General features: G+C 44.1%; 1 protein-coding gene across 1 annotated transcript in view; it reads left to right on the top strand.

Moving 5' to 3' along the window:
- Positions 1–20,457, top strand: part of SH2D3C (SH2 domain containing 3C) — a 173,806-nt gene that overhangs the window by 78,072 nt on the left and 75,277 nt on the right. The window contains exon 2 of the mRNA XM_073600449.1: positions 9,402–9,987. Coding sequence (XP_073456550.1) covers positions 9,402–9,987 — 586 coding nt within the window. The remainder of the gene's footprint in view (positions 1–9,401; positions 9,988–20,457) is intronic.

Here is a 20,457-nt window from a genome sequence, read left to right as displayed (position 1 = left end):
GGTGGGGGGTTGATATGGTGTCTGTCCACCTGAGCCGCCCAGAGTTGGTGTGCTAACAGGGGAAGAAAAAAATCATGTACAGGTAGGTGATTTTGTGCTAAAGTGCCGCCCTGCCGCAGTATATGTACGTGGGGGCGGTCCTTAAGCGGTTAAAGGAACACTTGGGTCTAGTTTAACCACTTGACAACTGGGCACTTAAACCCCCCTCGTGACCAGACCAATTTTCAGCTTTCAGCGCTCTCACACTTTGAATGACAATTACTCAGTCATGTAATACTGTACCCAAATGAATTTTTTGTCCTTGTTTTCATACAAATAGAGCTTTTTTTAGGTGGTATTTGATCACCTCTGGGTTTTTTATTTTTTGCGCTATAAATGAAAAAAGACCGAAAATTTTGAAAAAAAAAACGCATTTTTCTTTGTTTCTGTGATAAAATTTTGCAAATTAGTAATTTTTCTTCATAAATTTTGGCCACAATTTATAATGCTACAGATCTTTGGTAAAAATAACCCAAATTAGTGGATGATATTTGGTCCGTGTGAAAGTTAGAGAGTCTACAAGTTATGGTGCAAATTATAAAAAATTGATCACACCTGATGTACTGACGGCCTATCTCATTTCTTGCGACCCGGACAAGTCAGGAAAGTACAAATACCCCCCAAATGACCCCTTTTTTGAAAGTAGACATTCCAAGGTATTTAGTTAGATGCATGGTGAGGTTTTTGATGTTGTCATTTTTTCCCACAATTCTTTGCAAAATGAAGATTCCCCCCCCCCCCCCACAAAATTGTCATTGTAATAGGTTATTTCTCTCACATGGCATGTGTATACCACAAATAACACCCCAAAATACATTCTGCTACTCCTCCTGAGTATGGGGATACCACATGTGTGGGACTTTTTCACAGCCTGGCCACATAGAGAGCCCCAACATGCAGGGAGCACCTTCACATGTTCTAGGAGCATAAATTACACATCTAATTTGTTGACTACCTATTACACTTTTGAAGGCCCTGGAGAACCAGGACAATGACATGTGACACGAACGTGGCACTGATGACAAATGGCACTGATACGTGGCACTGATGTGGCACTGATGACAGATGGCACTGATACGTGGCACTAACACTGATGTGGCACTGATGACAGATGGCACTAATAGGTGGCACTGATGACAGATGGCACTAATATGTGGCACTGATGACAGATGGCACTAATACGTGGCATTGATGACACGTGGCACTGATGACAGATGGTACTAATACGTGGCACTGATGACAGATGGCACTGATACGTGGCACTGATGACACTGATGACAGATGGCACTGATACGTGGCACTGATGACAGATGGCACTGATGACAGATGCACTTATACGTGGCAGTGGGGACAGATGGCACTAGGGACAGATGGCAGGGACATGACAGCAGGGACAGATGGCAGTGGGGACACTTTTTTTTTTTTCTTTTTTTTTTTTTTCTTTTCACTAACCACCGCAGCGGTTCGCTCTCCCTCCTCACACGCTGTCTCTGTGTGAGGAGGGAGAGCCGGCGATGAGAGATGATCTCATATGTTTACATATGAGATTGTCTCTCATTGGCACCACTGATCGCGCTGAAAACGGCTGCTATGATTGGCCATTTTCAGCGATCGGTGACTGGCTGTGTCCAAGGGACACGGCCAGCACAAAACTTCCCCGATACGCGCCGCCTGCAGGAGCGCGCAACGCGGAAGTAAACAGGAGGACGTCCAGGGACGCCCTCCCGGCAATTGGAGTCTAGTCTGAGATGATGTCATCGGTTTGCTGCAGGCAGGAGGAAGCATTTCCTCAGTCTCCCCTCCCCCAGTGATCAGACTGTACATCCGTGATTGTCAACCTATGAGCTAAAGGGGACCTCAAATGTGGCCCCTGACATTGTCAAAGGGCCGCACGTAATGTTCAATATATGTAATACTTATAAGTACCAACAGAAACTGTACATCAAATCAGGGCTTTTTTTTCTCAGAGAATAAATGCAGGTACTCCGCCCTTCTGAGTCACTCCTTGTCTCCGCCCCCTACCCACCTCTGAGCACCGTCCCTTGGTTCCACCCCCTACCCACCTCTGTGCACCGTCCCTTGGTTCCACCCCCTACCTACCTCTGAGCACCGTCCCATGGTTCCATCCACCTTCCAGTACCGCCCCTTTTAGAGAATACAGGGCCAAGTATATTTCTGTGGTGTTAAGAAATTTGATAATGATTACAATAAAAGCAGTAAAATAGATCCCCTGCAGGCAGCAACAAAAGACCCCCCCAGGAACATTAGACCTACTGTAACAATGAATGCCCTCCCAGCAACAATACACCCCCCTAGCAACAAATGATCCACCCCAGCAACAATAGATCTCCCAGCAGCCAGCAATAATAGACGCAACCTCAACAGTAGATCCCCAGCAACAATTGACACCCCAGCATATATAAGACACCACCAGCAACAATAGACTCTACTTCGCAATGATAGACCCCATGCAACAATAGGTCCACCCCAGCAACAATAGACCCCAAATTCAACAGTAGATTGACAACCCCCACAGCAACAATAGATCCCCCAGCAGCAACAATAGACTCTGCTTTGCAACGCTAGACCCCCCCCACCCGCGACAACAGATCCACCCCAGCAACAATAGATCTCCCAGTAGTCAGCAACAATAGACCCCTAATTAAACAGTAGACCCCAGCAACAATTGATCCCCACCAGCAGTAATAGATCCCCCAGCAGCAACATTTGACAACCCAGCAATATAAGACCCCACCAGTAACAATAGACTCTACTTTGCAAAGCTAGACCCTCCACAACAACAGATCAACCTCAGCAACATTAGAGCTCTGATGCCCCGTACACACGGTCGGACATTGATCGGACATTCCGACAACAAAATCCTAGGATTTTTTCCGACAGATGTTGGCTCAAACTTGTCTTGCATACACACGGTCACACAAAGTTGTCGGAAAATCCGATCATTCTGAATGCGGTGACGTAAAACACGTACGTCGGGACTATAAACGGGGCAGTAGCCAATAGCTTTATTTATTCTGAGCATGCGTGGCACTTTGTGCGTCGGATTTGTGTACACACGATCAGAAATTCCGACAACGGATTTTGTTGTCAGAAAATTTTATAGCCTGCTCTCAAACTTTTGTGTGTCAGAAAATCTGATGGAAAATGTGTGATGGAGCCCACACATGGTCGGAATTTCCGACAACAAGGTCCTATCACACATTTTCCGTCGGAAAATCCGACCGTGTGTACGGGGCATAAGCGTTTTTATGCGTGACTTGCGCATTTTTATAAAGCATTTTTTTTTATTAGCCAGTAGAGAAAACTGGCTGTACGACTTTGGGGGCGACTTGCATTGACTTCTATACAGAAGTCGTTTTGCAAGTCGCCGCTGAGTCGTGTCCTGGGTCGCCTGAGGCCCAGGGGCGTAACTACCACCATAGCGACCCATGCGGGTGCTATGGGGCCCACAGCCGAGTGGGGCCCAGTGAGGATAAGAGCACTGCCGGCACAGTCTCCCAGCGAGGGGAAGAGAGAGGAAAGGAAGAGGTGACCTGTCCGCATCAGCAGAGAGCTGAATTGCCCGATGTAAGAGCTTTCATTAGAACTTCCAGTGTTCCCGGGGCTCACGTCACATAGCTCCACCTTTTGGCCCGGTGCCTTTGATAGACAGAACACAGATCCAATGCGGGACATGTGACGTCATCAAAGGCGGTGGGCCATGAGGTGAGGCTATGTGACGATGAGCCCCGGGAAGACAGGAAATTCAAATGAAAGCTATTACAGCAGGCAATCCCGCTCTCTGCTGATCTGGGTGGCTTGCCTCTTCCTCTGCATAGGTGGGGCTGTATGGGGCACAGGCAGACCAGGCTGTATTGGGGCACAGGTCATGCTGTATGGGGCACAGGTCACGCTGAATTGACACTAGGGCAGCTGTGGGGGGGGCTGTTTGCAGGGGGGCCCCATACAACATTTTGCTATGGGGCCCTGCTATTTCTAGTTACGCCCCTGTGCAAAGTCTTCTCTTCTCTTCCCCCCCCCCCAACAGATTATGTGCACAGTCTTCTCTTCTCCCCCCCCAACAGATTATGTGCACAGTCTTCTCTTCTCTCCCCCCCAACAGCTGATGTGCACAGTCTTCTCCCCCCCCCCCAACAGCTGATGTGCACAGTCTTCTCTTCTCTCCCCCCCAACAGCTGATGTGCACAGTCTTCTCCCCCCCCCCCAACAGCTGATGTGCACAGTCTTCTCCCCCCCCCAACAGCTGATGTGCACAGTCTTCTCCCCCCCCCCCAACAGCTGATGTGCACAGTCTTCTCTTCTCTCCCCCCCCCAACAGCTGATGTGCACAGCCTTCTCCCCCCCCCCCAACAGCTGATGTGCACAGTCTTCTCCCCCCCCCCCAACAGCTGATGTGCACAGTCTTCTCTTCTCCCCCCCCCCAACAGCTGATGTGCACAGTCTTCTCTTCTCTCCCCCCCCAACAGCTGATGTGCACAGTCTTCTCTTCTCTCCCCCCCCAACAGCTGATGTGCACAGTCTTCTCTTCTCTCCCCCCCCAACAGCTGATGTGCACAGTCTCCTCTTCTCCCCCCCCCCAATAGCTGATGTGCACAGTCTCCTCTTCTCCCCCCCCCCCAATAGCTGATGTGCACAGTCTTCTCTTCTCTCTCCCCCCCAGCTGATGTGCACAGTCTTCTCTCCCCCCCCCAACAGATGATGTGCACAGTCTTCTCTCCCCCCCCCCCCCAACAGCTGATGTGCACAGTCTTCTCCTCCCCCCAACAGCTGATGTGCACAGTCTTCTCCTCCCCCCAACAGCTGATGTGCACAGTCTTCTCTTCTCCCCCACCAACAGCTGATGTGCACAGAAAATTTAATGAACATTCTTAAAATTTTCATTTTCATTTGAAAATCTAGTAGTATATTTCCAGCTTAACAGAGGTAAGGGGGATCATTATGTAGGGGGATCTGATGGTGGCACTGATCTACGGGGAGCTCTGATGGAAGGGAGACTGAAGTAAGGGGGGCCTTTGACTAATATATGGGGGGGCTTTAGTATACCAAATGGGCCACACTTATATTGTCTTTTATATCAAATAAAATCATATGTGAAACAGAAAAATAAAAAACTTGTGAAACCAAACAAATCAGTTTACCATGAGTATTGTTCACATAGATGATAGGCTCAGCAATGGCATGCAATACCAAGCTGCTGCTAAGAAAGCAAACAGAATATTGGCATGCATTAAAAAGGGGATCAACTCCAGAGATAAAACGTTAATTCTCCCGCTCTACAAGACTCTGGTCTGGCTGCACCTGGAGTATGCTGTTCAGTTCTGGGCACCAGTCCTCAGGAAGGATGTGCTGGAAATGGAGCGAGTACAAAGAAGCGCAACAAAGCAAATAAAGGGTCTGGAGGATATTAGTTATGAGGAAAGGTTGTGAGCACTGAACTTATTCTCTCTGGAGAAGAGACGCTTGAGAGGGGATAGGATTTCAATTTATAAAAACCGTACTAGTGACCCAACAATAGGGATAAAACTTTTTTGCGGAAGGGAGACATGTGGCCACTCATTAAAATGAGAAAAAAAGAGGTTTAACCTTAAACTACGTAGAGGGTTCTTTACTGTAAGAGCGGCAAGGATGGGCGGTGGTCTCAGCGGTGGGCATCGATAGTTTCAAGAAACTATTAGATAAGCACCTGAACGACTGCAACATACAGGGATATACAGTGTAATACTGACATACAGTATAATCGCACACATAGGTTGGACTTGATAGACTTGTGTCTTTTTTCAACCTCACCTACTATGTAACTATGTAACTATATGTAACTATCCCATTCACCAAGGTGACCACCACCAGGAAAACACAGTAGAGGCTTATCAGAGAAATATGACTGTCAAGTTATAGAGAAGTCATATTAGACATTATGTCACAGTTACACCAGTATATGGGTAAGTTACAAGCTATATTCGGGATATCAGCCAGCAAGAAGCATCACCAGGGTGGAAAATAGGCAGGACACAGGATCCAAGAAAGGTTTCCAAGAAAGCATCCAGCACCACAAGGGAAATTGTCAACAATTTTGCAATTAAAGGACCATCATGCTCAAAGAAAGAAGACCACTGCTCCACATAGTGTAAAACCCAATGCATAAATGTATTAAAACATATATATCACACTCACATTAATACTAAATAGTAACAGCACTATATATGATATAAAAAACTGGCTGATTCTCGGTGCTAGAGACACTTCCGGTAGATTGATGACTTCACATAACGTGACTGCATCCTACACGTTTCGTCACAGTTGACATCTTCCGGAGTGTCTTCCTACCCATGCACAAAAGTGTAACTATGACATCTTGTCTAATATGACTTCTCTATAACTTGAGAGTCATATTTTTCTGGTAAGCCTCTGCTATTGTTTCCTAGTGGTGGCGCTGTATGAAGTTGTGAAAAATACTCACGGGAACTGATTTGTTTTGTTTCATACGTTTTTTTTTTTATTTTTTTGTTTCACATAAGATTTAGTTTGAAATTATTAACACCCCAAGCGCCGCACATTTGGTATACTAAAGTTGCTTACTATGATACATATCTCATAGCGTGCTCACAGCTATTTATTTTTCACATAAGGGTCCACATGCATGGTTTTCATTATATGGGGGGCTTTGATGGGGACACTGATGTAAGGGGGAACTCCAATAGAGACACTGATGAAATTGAAAACTCTGATGGGGACTTTGATGTAAGAAGTCACTCTGATGGGAACACTAATGTAAGGGGAACTTTGATGTAAAGGGCAGCTCTGATGTAAAGGTGACTCTGATGGTAAAGGTACAGGAAAATGTATTTTTCTTGAATCTATAATAATGGCTCCCATCTACTTGGAATTGCTTTGCTTTGTTTTACTGAAGTTCTTTCTTTGTTGTTTTAAATCATATTTTACTTACAAGAAAAGCTCCATGTAAAACTTAGTTATTCTCATTTTTTTGACCTTTGAATATTTGTAAAATATACAATATGGCCCTCATACTACAAAGTTTGGCACCCCCTGATTTGAAGTATAACTTCATCCAAAGCTTTTTTCAGTCTTGGATAGGGAGGGAAGGGCAAGTACCCATGCCAGGTTTTTATTGCTGTCTTTTGGCCTCATCAAGGAAACTTATCCTCATATCCTGCTTCAGTGAAAGCTTCATCACCAAGGCAGGCATGGGCGTCCGCAGGTAGGGGCAAGGGGGGGGCGAGTGACCTCCCTGAAATTGGCAAGGGTCCCCCGAGGCCGCATCTGTAGCTGTGCTGGCTCTCTGTGCTTGTGTGAGTTGGCTCCACAGCTGCTGCAGATCTGTGTCATTGAGCTTACAGAGCTCTTTACTGCCACCTCTGGCTGCTTCCTGTATGTGCACCCCTCGTTTTTGCTTTGCTGCCTGTTGTATTTTCACAGGGACATGTGGAAACAGGACTTGGGAGAAGGAAGACCCCCTTACAAGTGGGGGCTGTGAGTACAAGTGAAGGGAGGAGGTTGTTTGTGTACAGGGGGGGGGGGCAGAGCTGTGTGTGTGGGGGCCTGACATCTTCCTTCCTGTATTCCTCCATCATCACTGACTGCAGATATACATCATCTGTCCTGTATACAGCTATATACACCCACCTTCCTTCCTGTATATAATAATACCATCCACCCCCTCTATATACACATACTGTACATGCTCCATACTGTACAGGCCACATTTGATGGGCACATGAAGGCTGCAATTGATGGGCACAGTGAGGCTGCATATAATGGGCACATGCCTGCGCTTTATGTGATAATGACTAAGCCCCTTACTCTTCATAACATTGTCTAAAAGGAGTGGAGCATGGGTTTTCTTAAAATGATGCCCCCCCCCTGAAAAAAGTTCTGCGGACGCCCATGAAGGCAGGAAGTAGAGTGAAAGCTCCACTGGAGTTATAATGTGTATTAAAAGTGGTTGTAAACATCAGCCATGAAATATGAACAAAGCATATCCCTCTATAGTGTGTACTTAAAATAAATAAAACAAATAAAAGCACTAAGTTTCATCTCTGTCTGCTGCCTTATTCTTCTGCTATCAGCATGAATCACTCCAGACAAGTTTTCCTGACACCAGGAGAAAAATGGAGACAGGGCAGGAACCTCCAGCAGATTGACAGCCTCAGCTCTGTTCCTATGTGCCACCACTAGGAAAAAACAGCAGAGGCTTACCAGACAAATATGACTCTGAAGTTATAGAGAAGTCATATTAGACAAGATGTCACAGTTACACTTGTGTATGGATAGGAAGACACCCCGGAAGACTTTAACTCCGACGAAACATGTAGGGCGGAGCCACACTATATGAGGTCCATCAAGCTACCGGAAGCATCCCTAGCACAGAGAATCTGCCATGTTTTTATGTGTGAAGGGGGGGGGGGTCCCTTCCTCCAATTAGCTCTCAGAGCTCTCCTCACTGAGCCCTGCAGAGAGTGACTTCAGCTCTCTGCCCATTTTTTTTCTGAACTCTCAGACAACCTTAGAAATTCAGCACTTTGAACAGATGTAGAGAATAATAGACTGCAGATAAACAGACGCAGGGGGATTTATGTAGGGGGATTTGTTTCATCTCTGTGTATCACATGAGGCCAGTAACTTCACTTGGTATATGTAAGGCTTTACAACCATTTTAAAAAGCAGATAGGGTTAGGATAGGGGGTAAGGAGGAGTCTAACCAAAGGAGCCCCAGACAGCAGTAAAAACCTTGCAGAGGTTCTTACCCTTCCCCACTCTATTCATTCTATATATGTCTTTAAAAAGGAACTAGAGTTTGCATAGGGTTATAATCACTATTCCCTCCTAGCCTTCTGCAAAATATGGAAGATTTGTGTCAGCCATAAAATACATCATTGCGCTGAAGTGTGAGTTATTTAATATCATTTTATGGTAGTCATTTTTATTAATTGGATTGCAATACTGGAAAATTCTTCTTCTCCTGAGCTCTTTATAGATAGAAGAACATTTTGCATAATGCAGCTCTGTAATCAATAATACTTCAGTGTAAGGACCTGAATGTGACTTGATATTTATCTCTTGCAGCAGAGTGTATGAGGAAGAGCAGTACATGGAACCAACAGGTTCATCTGCTGACAAGAGTCATGCTGATAGGAAGAGAAAACAGAGTGACAGGGAAATTAGCTCATTATTGTGCTGCTTTCCTTTTAACTGTCCAGTCACAGGCTGGGATGGGTCTAGAGGGACCTGGGCTTGTGTTCATGGTGATGTTTTTTTTAAACCTAATGTAAAGAACATTTGTAAAGCTACACCCTATAACTCAAATGTTGTTATGTCGTTTACAGAACTATTTAAATTAAGTGTGTTTGGAAGCCTGAGTAACCTTCCACGGGCTTTCCGTAGACGGGAATCTCAAGATACAAATCTGAGCAGTAATTCCAGCTTCAACAACATTTTGGAGACGACTCAGGATGACCTCACCTCCATACCCAAGAGTCCTTCCTATGCTCGGTCTAGTGACATGTACAGCCATATGGGAACAATGCCTAGATCCAACAAGAGAACCAAATCCAAGAAAGAGAAAAGCAAGGGCGTGCCTTCTGCCATGATGTCACAATCAGCAAATGACCTATTGGATGACGAATCCAATGAAATTATAGTGGTTCCATCTGTGATGGCGGCCAAGAGAGCAACAACAAAAGCACAGAGTTCAAACCTGAGCGCAACCAATGTAAAGAATGATGAGAACGATCACAAGACGGAGAATCTAAAACCTGACCCAACCGAAAGCCCAAATAATCCTAACTCAAAAACTCTTGTTGGTGACAACCACAAACCAAACTACGTTGAGGAAGATAATCCTGGAAAACCAAGTCAAGAGTTGGTTGAGAAGAACATACAAGAACAAAACACAGTAAACTGTGACGAAAGGTAAAATGCTGAAGTCTAATTTTATTATCATTATTATTATGCATAGAAAAAAGTAAAAACCACCTTTAGAGGAAAGTCTGTATTATATTTGTAGCTGTACAAGACATGCTACATTGGTCACATACCTTCCTGCACAGTTGTGCACTTCTCTTCTAACGAATTTCCTGATCAACCACAGACCCCATAGTTGCCCCATCCACCTCTGACATCATTCTGTTAATCATTGTATAACTGACAGTTAGGTTCTCACACCCCCAATGTCCTCTCTTCTGTCCTCTAGGGTGTGGCATACCATACAGTATCGTGTCATTGTGCTGTCTGACAATCACTTAATGGAAAATAAGGTGAAGTTGAGTGGGGGTTAAGGTGTGCACTGGGAAATTTACACTTCTAGGTCCCCACAGCTCTCATTGGTTCCTCCTGCTGACCTCATTAAAGGAGCTAGCAATGACCTGGAGGTCAGCAGGAGGAACCAATGAGCTGCGTTCCCACAGCTCTCATTGGTTCCTTCTGCTGACCTCATTATAGGAGCTAACAATGATCTGGAGGTCAGCAGGTGAAACCAATGGGCTGCGTTCCCACAGCTCTCATTGGTTCCTTCTGCTGACCTCATTATAGGAGCTAACAATGATCTGGAGGTCAGCAGGTGAAACCAATGGGCTGCGTTCCCACAGCTCTCATTGGTTCCTTCTGCTGACCTCATTATAGGAGCTAACAATGATCTGGAGGTCAGCAGGAGCAACCAGCGAGAGCTGCGGGGACCCAGAAGTGTCAATTACCCAGTTTCAATTTCCCTCATTGGTTCCTCCTGCTGACTACTAACTCATGTAATGGGGTCAGCAGGAGGAACCAGTGGGAGCTCCTGGAAGTGTGGGTTTTCCAGCAGCCTTCAGATGGAGATTTCCACTGAACACAGAAGCATTCTAGCAGCACTGACTGTAGGAAAGGTAAGTATTCCCTTACTTTTACAAGTACACTTTTATTTCATGACAGGGTCACATTAAAGGAAACCTGTACTGAGACAAATACAGAGGCTGTTGTTGCTGTCCACCCTCTAAAAATGTCTGGCTTTCTATTGTCATTACTTTTGGAGTATTGAACAGGAACAAGCAAGCAGCTAGTGAAGCTGGAGGAACATTAGAACTCCTGATCTGCATACTAATTCCAGGACAGTGACTTGAAACGAATGGAACAAGTATGGTACTCTATAGATCTATAGAAAAGTGGGAATTTTCATGGTACTCAAAAATATATAGACTAGCATATCCTGGTAAGGGCATGTGCAGTCTAAATGTGTTTCACAGAATATACAATATGTCCACTTCTTCAGGACATAAGTGGTGGCTGTATTGTACATCAACATAATGCATTGTTATAATCTGTGCAGCATCACCTCCAAAATATCATCTGTAACACGTGGGCCTTGATAAGGCTGCAATTGGTGGGTACTGGTAGGCTGCAATTGGTGGGCACTGATAGGCTGCATTTGATGAGCACTGGTAAGGCTGCATTTGGTGGGCACTGATAAACTGCATTTGGTGGGCACTGATAAGGCTGCATTTGATGGGCACAGATAAGGCTGTATTTGGTGGGCACTGATAAGCTGCATTTTTTGGGCACTGATAAGGCTGCAGTTTGTGGGCACTGGTAGGTTGCATTTGGTGGGCACTGGTAGGCTGCAATTGGTGGGCACTGGTAGGCTGCATTTGGTGGGTACTGATGAGGCTGCAATTGGTGGGCACTGGTAGGCTGCATTTGGTGGGTACTGATGAGGCTGCAATTGGTGGGCACTGGTAGGCTGCATTTGGTGGGTACTGATGAGGCTGCAATTGGTGGGCACTGGTAGGCTGCACTTTTTGGGCAATGATTAGGCTGCATTTGGTGGGCAATGATAAGGCTGCATTTGGTGGGCAATGATAAGGCTGCATTTGGTGGGCTATGATAAGGCTGCACTTTTTGGGCAATGATTAGGCTGCATTTGGTGGGCAATGATAAGGCTGCATTTGGTGGGCTATGATAAGGCTGCATTTGGTGGGCACTGATAAGGCTGCATTTGGTGGGCAATGATAAGGCTGCATTTGATGGGCACTGGTGAGGCTTCATTGATCTCTTGTATCATTTTCCCAGTTTCTGACCATCTCCTGTACTATGTCTGTAGTATGTCTGGAGGCTCTTTCAAACAGAATCTCTAATAGAAGCCCTCTCTGTGCTTCTCTTCCTGTATTTTGTTTATTGTTAAGAGATCATGGGAGGATCCCAGGGTAACGAAGACTCCTTAGGGGAGCATCTCTGTGTTTGAGTCGTTGCCATAGAAGCATTTGTAAAGGGGAGGAGTTATTACAACGACCACGCCCATGTGGGGGCACCACAAATATTTCTGCACCCAGGCGTCTGTGACACTAGGCCCTGTGTAACAGTATCACAATTAACATGAAGTGTCAATCCAGATTGCTTGAATTCCAGTTAAAATCTTCAGCTTTGTACAACCACAGAGGCCAACCCAGCTCCAATGTATTCAGGGGGACTGCAAGAGAACAGCGGAAGCTGGTATTGGGGCCCTTTCACATTAATGCATTTTTGCTGCACTTTTACCTCACTAAGAACGCAAGAAAAACAAAATAAAAATACTTCCCTTTAAGGGTGAAATTACACCAGAATGCTGTGCTAGAAACCCATGTTTTTTGTGCGTTTCCCGCACCACGTTCAAAGCGCACTGTTACAAAGCGCACGTGTAACGACACCCAAATGCAGGTCGCAAATGCAGTGCGTTTGCCTGCACCGTATCTCACGGTTCAGCGCGATTTATTTGCTGTGTGTTTTTTAATGTATTGCATGCACTACCTTTTGTGTGGTCCAGCGCTAAGCAGCCCATTCAACTGAACGTGCTGAAACGGAATTGTTGCCCGCATAGCATGTGAACTGCACAGGAACGCACAGCACGTTCCTATGCGATTCGTGGTGTAAACCGCCCCTTAATCCTATGGGACTCTTCACACCACTGCTCTGCAGGTGTGGTGGGTTTTAAAAAGTCTTGAATGCTGTATTTTTGGTGCGCTTTTCAAAAGCGCAACACAAACGCAGCTCACTATTACAATGAATGGAAAACGCAAAAACATTCTTTTGCATTTTTGGTGCGTTTTTTTTTTAGTCACGTGTCCATGGGTTAAAGGTGCATGCTGGGAGTAAGGCAACCAGAAAATGCACTGCAAACACTTTAAAAACGTAAATGTGTTTTTAGTGCGTTTTCAATGGAGTAGTGTGAAAGCACCCTAATTCCTTACACTACAGCCGATATTAAGGACAGTCCCAGTAAAAGCACTAAACTTCCCGAAGGATACGATGATATATCTTCAGCAACATTCCATAACATTCGACCCAAGTGTACCCAATATACTCACCTATAATGCATGAACAAGGTGAAAAAAAAGCATCCTCTGCGTTTTCTCACCAACATCAGAACTCGATAGTCTGCAATGAGACATGCATCTCCTAATGTCCCCACATTCATCTATTGTACAATTCCCAGTGTTATAATCTGGTATACATTGGCAATATAAACAGTATATACTCTATTTATCTCAGTACGTGTGTATTCCAATCAAAAGAAGGTATACTCATATATGCTCAGAGTGAGTAGGGATCAGCTCACATCCTGGGCTGCTGTGTCATAAAAGTCACAAGACACACAAGTGGAAATATACAGTATCTCACAAAAGTAAGTACACCCCTCACGTTTTTTTAATATTTTATTCTATCTTTTCATGTGACAACGGTGAAGAAATGACACTTGTCTACAATGTAAAGTAGTGAGTGTACAGCTTGTATAACAGTGTAAATTTGCTGTCCCCTCAAAATAACTCAACACACAGCCATTAATGTCTAAACTGCTGGCGACAAAAGTGAGTACACCCCTAAGTGAAAATGTCCAAATTGGGTCCAATTAGCCATTTTCCTTCCCCGGTGTCATGTGACTCCTTAGTGTTACAAGGTCTCAGGTTTGAATAGGGAGCAGGTGTGTTAAATTTGGCATGTCATTTTTTTGGGGGGGGGGGGGGGATATACTCTTTTTAGAGGCATCCAGCTTCCACTCCCACGGTGCTGGAAGGAAGTTCATCTCTCCCCCCCCCTCCCTCCCTGCAACCTTCTGGGACACGTGACAGGTCCCAGAAGATTACCCGACCATTCAAATCGCGCAGAGTGTGCATGCGCAGTGCGTGCCCAGCTGTGAAGCCACAGCCGTGCGCCCACATTAAGAATGCCGGTGCCGTTGAGAGGAGGGGGGCTTCGTACGCCCGCATCGCTGGACCGTGGGACAGGTAAGTGTCGGATTATTAAAAGTCAGCAGCTACGCTTTTTGTAACTGCTGACTTTTCTTTTTTTTTTTTTTTTTTTCGGCAGAACTCTGAATAATAATAATTTTTTTTTTTTTGCAAAAAAAATTAAGTTACACCCAAGCACATAAAATCCCCCCCCCCCCAAAAAAAATGTTGAGCCCCCCACCCCCACCCCCCCCGAGGGTAAACACATTAACGCACAAATGTATGTGCATGTAAATGCACGAACATAAATGCATGCGTCGGGGCGCCTACGCGTGAAAACGTTGATTGCGATACACATGTTACACATCGCCACGCACGCCGGAGTGAGAGCAATAATTCTAACACCAGACCTCCTCCGTAACACTAAACTGATACCTATAGGAGGCTTTTGAATCGTCACCTATAGAAAATATAGGGTACTGAAGTTTGTCGCCATTTCACAGGCGCACATAAATTTAAGGTTTGGCGCATTGGGTATCTATTTACTCGGGGCGACCTCATCTTTTGTATTTTAATGCGTTTGTTTGCCCTAAAATTCACGTCAGTGTGTTTTTTACTGAAATTTTGCGTTTCCTAGACCTTCGCAGTAATATGGTGTGACATAAAAAAAACTGCAACTACCACTATTTTATTCTCTAGGTTGTCTGCTTTCAGAAAATATATAATATTTGTGGGGTTTTTTTTTAATCTTCAGGCCTAAAATAATTTTTTAAACATGTGTGCAAAAAAAAAAAAAAAAAAACAAAACGCAAAAACGGCTCTGGCAGCGAAAGGTTTAAAGCTTGCTTTCACATTGTGAGCTTTTATTAGAATTATGAGAGAAAAACAATGTGTGAAATAGCAGAGGGCTATATTGGCCCTTGACAATTTGCATGTTATATATAAAAGCACATTTCAGTCTATTGTTACCCTGATTTGCACATCCCTATCTTTCCATTGCATGGTATTATGCTTGCAGTGCTTATGCAGATGGGCTTTTGAACTGCCAAGCTTCAGCCTTGACCGAAACATAACATGACTATCTATGTGACAGTACAGTGCAGGCACAATGCCCATTCAGCACTGGCGGTATAGCTCTATAGTAGAGCCTTGTAGAATAGGAAAATATGCTGTTTAAAGCAACCCTTTCCTTTATTAACCACTTAAGGACCAATCCTCTTTTTCAGATTTGTTGTTTACAAGTTAAAAACTGTTTTTTTTTTTTTTTTTGCTAGAAAATTACTTAGAACCCCCAAACATTATACATTTTTTTTCTAACACCCTAGAGAATAAAATGGCGGTCGTTGCAATACTTTCTGTCACACCGTATTTGCGCAGCAGTCTTACAAGCGCACTTTTTTTGGAAAAAATACACTTTTTTTTAATGAAAAAATAAAACAGTAACGTTAGCCAAATTTTTTTTTTTTTTTATTGTGAAAGATAATGTTACGCCGAGTAAATTGATACCCAACATGTCACGCTTCAAAATTGCGCCCGCTCATGCAATGGCGACAAACTTTTGCCCTTAAAAATCTCCATTGGCGACATTTAAAAAATTCTACAGGTTGCATGTTTTGAGTTACAGAGGAGGTCTAGGGCTAGAATTATTGCTCTTGCTCTACCGATCGTGGCGATACCTCACATGTGTGATTTGAACACCGTTTTCATATGTGAGCGCTACTCACATATGCGTTCGCTTCTATGTGCAAGCTCATCAGGACGGGGCACGTTTACATTTTTTTTTTTCCTTATTTATTTTACCTTTTATTTTTTAGTTTTACACTATTCTTTTACAAAAAAAACTGTGTCACTTTTATTCCTATTACAAGGAATGTAAACATCCCTTGTAATAGAAAAAAAGCATGACAGGACCTCTTAAATATGAGATCTGGGGTCAAAAAGACCTCAGATCTCATATTTATACTAAAATGCAATAAAAAAAAAATTGTCATTTAAAAAAAAAAAAAAATGGCCCTTTAAGAGCTGTGGGAGGAAGTGACGTTTTGACGTCGCTTCCGCCCAGCAATGGTATGGAGACGGGTGGGGGGCCATCTTCCCCTCACTCATCTCCATACCCAGCATAGAAGAACATGAGATCGCCTCCGCCGCTGCTGATGGCTCCGGTAAGCGGCGGAGGGCACCGGAGCGCAGCGGGAGGGGGGGCCCTCTCCTGCCGCCGATAAAAGTGATCTTGCGGCGAATCCGCCACACATAACACTAGTTACTTTAACTGACAATTGTGCGGTCGTGCGACACCCAAATAAAAATTGATGTCCTTTTTTCCCACAAATTAAACTTTCTTTTGGTGGTATTTGATCACCTCTGCTTTTTTTTTTTTTTTTTTTGCGCTATAAACAAAAAAAAGAGCGATAATTTTGAAAAAAAAAACAAAAACAATATTTTTTACTTTCTGCTATAAAACATATCCAATAAAAAAAATAGAGAGAAACATAATTTCTTCATCAATTTGTATTCTGCTACATATTTTTGGTAAATAAAATCTCAATAAGCATATAGTGATTGGTTTGCGCAAAAGTTATCGCGTCTACAAACTATGGGATCCTTTTATGTAATTTTTGAATTATTATTTTTACGAGTAATGGTGGCATTCAGCGACTTATAGCGGGAATGCGACATTGCAATGGACAAATGGGACACTAAAGTGAAACTTTTGACAACTTTGTGAAACTTTGGGGACCAGGGACACTAATACAGTGATCAGTGCTAATAAAAAAATGCACTGTCACTGTACTTATGACACTGGCAGAGAAGGGATTAACATGAGGGGCGATCAAAGGTTTAAATGTGTCCCTAGGTAGTGCTTTACCTGGTGGAAGACAGAGATCCATGTTCCTGCTTAGCAGAAACACAGGATCTCTGTCTTCCCTTGTCACAGAACAGCGATCTGCCTCTCGCAAAAAATCTGCCGGTCCCAGCGGACATTGGGAGCTGGTCACCGACGGCAGACCCAGAAGAGCAGACCGTAAGAGAGAAATAACATACCTGTATGTATACGTGGGGCAGTCGGTAAGAGGTTAATGTATACAGAAAATGCTACCAAATATGAATTATAACTCCAGTTCCACAAAAATTGGGACGCTCTCTAAAATCTACATAAAAACAGAATGCAATAATTTGCAAATCTGATAAACTTGATTTATTTTTCTTAAAATTGTACATTTTCTCATTTTAAACATTTGATTCGTTTTCTGTTAAGACTGGCCAAAGTCACAAAACATCAAAGTCATATGAAAAGGAAAGGTCATTTTTTAATAACATTAAATCGCACCTCCCAACTTTCTGAGATGGGAATGAGGGACACCTATCAGCAAAAGTATGCAGGCATAGGACACACCCCCTGCCACGCCCCCTTAAAGGAAAATTGTACAAAAATACAATATTTGTTAAACCCACAAGTGCTTTTTTTTTACCACTACTATTCCTTTATATTGGCTTTTGGAATTTACAAATGCAGCAATTTAGAAATCAGATGAAAGGTTTAGTGCTGGAAAATACTTTTTGAGAGATAAAAAGTGCATTTTATATACAGCTATATAGATCAGACCAAAATGAGGGACAATTGAGGAGGAATGAGGGACAGAGGGACTTTGCTCCAAATCAGGGACAGTCCCTCAAAATCAGGGACAGTCCCTCAAAATCAGGGACAGTTGGGAGCTATGCATCTTTCATCTGACATGTGCAAACAAAAACCGGCCATAGATGGATCGAATCTCGGCAGGTTTAGTAGGGACCAACCGAGATTTGATCTATCTATGGGGAGGCTGGTTGTACTGAAGTTGATCCATCGATTGACTTCATTACAATCAGCCTGTCTGATTTTTTTTTTCAGGCTATAGCTGCCAGCAGGGATCATTGTGTTCTGCAGGAGGGATTACCAGCAGAATACAATAGCACTGCAGGAGGGATTCCCCCAACAACACTGACTGTGCTGATAGGGGAATGGAGCGATTTTTCTTTTTTTTTTCCAACCCTGGTAGAAGGAAAGAAAATTGTATAATCTATGGTTTGCTTTAGTCAGAGTGTAATTTCAGGGATCAAAAAGGTCCCGATCCGGCCAAAAGATTGCCGGTCCAGAGCAAAGATGGGCCACCTACCCTGGAGTGGGTGAACATAGACAGGAAATGTAGGAAAGAGGCTGTGGAGTGACCAGCAACACTGAGATTAAAATACAGGATAAAATGGTGGAAACAATATTACATGTTACATAGTAGGTGAGGTTGAAAAAAGACACAGGTCCATCAAGTCCCACCTATGTGTGTGAGTCCCACCTATGTGTGTGCTTTAGCAAACTGAATGACATCCAGTTATGGTTTAGATCTTTTTTAAAGGGTCAGTTCACTTTTTCAGAAAAAAACTTAAAGGTGGACTAACACCCTACATTCTCTCCACCCCCTGGTCCCTGCTGTACTTACCTCCGTGGATGATGAGATGTCAGTGCCCATGCAGATAGTGCAACAGTCCATGGATTTGAAATCCCTGCTCTTCTCCATCTTCTCTTTGTAGCACTTCCTTCCAGGATGGATCAGTGTGATACTCTGTGACCAATCAGAATCATACATACATAGTTACATAGTAGGTGAGGTTGAAAAAAGACACAAGTCCATCAAGTCCAACCTATGTGTGTGATTATATGTCAGTATTACATTGTATATCCCTGTATGTTGTGGTCGTTCAGGTGCTTATCTAAAACTTTCTTGAAACTATCAATGCTCCCCACTGAGACCACCAACTGTGGAAGGGAATTCCACATCCTTGCCGCTCTTACAGTTAAGAAGCCTCTACGTAGTTTAAGGTTAAACCTCTTTTCTTCTAACTTTAACGAGTGGCCACGAGTCTTATTAAACTGCCTAATGCAAAAACGTTTTATCCCTATTGTGGGGTCACCAGTACGGTATTTGTATATAGAAATCATATCCCCTCTCAAGCGTCTCTTCTCCAGAGAGACCTGCCCTGAGCCCTTCCAGAAACCATGCATAAAGAAGAGTTAGAAGAGTGGGGGATTTCAAATACACAGACCACTACAACGGCTGTGTGGGCACTCACATCTCATCACCCACAGTGGTGAGTACATCAGGAACCGAAGAAGGGTGGGGAGGGTTTCCTTTGTTAGTTCACCTTTATATATATCTTTTTTTTGGATGTGAACTTACACTTTAAAGCAGAACTTCACCCAAAAGGGTAAGTTCCGCTTGATTGCATCCCCCCCTTCCTCTTTAACAATTGGCACTTTTTGGGAGAAAGGGGGTGTACCTGGTTTTGAGAGGTACCTGCTCCCATTTCTGGTCAGGTCGCCGTGGTGCTCCAAATGGAAGTTCGGCCCTCCCTCTTCCCCTGCAGCCTTCACGTCACAGGTCCCAGAAGACTGTGGGACCATTCACAAAGCACAGCTTGGTTCGCGCATACACAGTGGGAAGCTGGCTCTGAAGCTTAGACCTGAAGCCGTTTGAAGAATTGGCTTGGGTGAAGACAGTGCTGGATCCCTGGACACGTACCGTATATACTCGATTAAAAGTCGAATTTTTCAGCACATTTCTTTGTGCTGAAAGTGCCCCCCTTGACTTATACTCGAGTCAAGCACTTTTCTGCAGCAAAAAATGTCATTTTCCGAACCGAATTTGGGGCCCCGTATCTCAGGGCCACTTGGAGCTAGGAATCCTAAATTTGGTGTGCAAACCCAGTGGAACCACAACATATCCAAAGCTGGAGTTCCTAGCACCAAGTGGCCCCGAGATACTGGGCCCCAAAATCGGTTCGGAAAAATGTCATTCTCTGTTGCAGAAAAGTGCTTGACATTTTCTGAACCAACTTTGGGGCCCCATATCTCAGGGCCACTTGGTGCTAGGAACCCCAAAATTGGTGTGCAAACCCAGTGGAACTGGTACCATAACATATCCAAAGCTGATGTCATTCTCTGCTGCAGAAAAGTGCTTGACATTTTCTGAACCGATATGTGGGGCCCTGTATCTCGGGGCCACTTGGTGCTAGAAACCCCAGCTTTAGATATGTTTTGGTACCAGTTCCACTGGGTTTGCACACCAAATTTGGGGTTCCTAGCACCAAGTGGCCCTGAGATACGGGGCCCCAAAATCAGTTTGGAAAATGAAATTTTTTGCTGAAGAAAAGCCACTTGGTGCTGGAAACCCCAGCTTTG

This window comes from Aquarana catesbeiana, linkage group LG09, assembly GCF_042186555.1.
Source record: "Aquarana catesbeiana isolate 2022-GZ linkage group LG09, ASM4218655v1, whole genome shotgun sequence".
Classification (NCBI taxonomy): Eukaryota; Metazoa; Chordata; class Amphibia; order Anura; family Ranidae; genus Aquarana; species Aquarana catesbeiana.
This window is presented reverse-complemented; position numbering and strand designations above follow the sequence as displayed.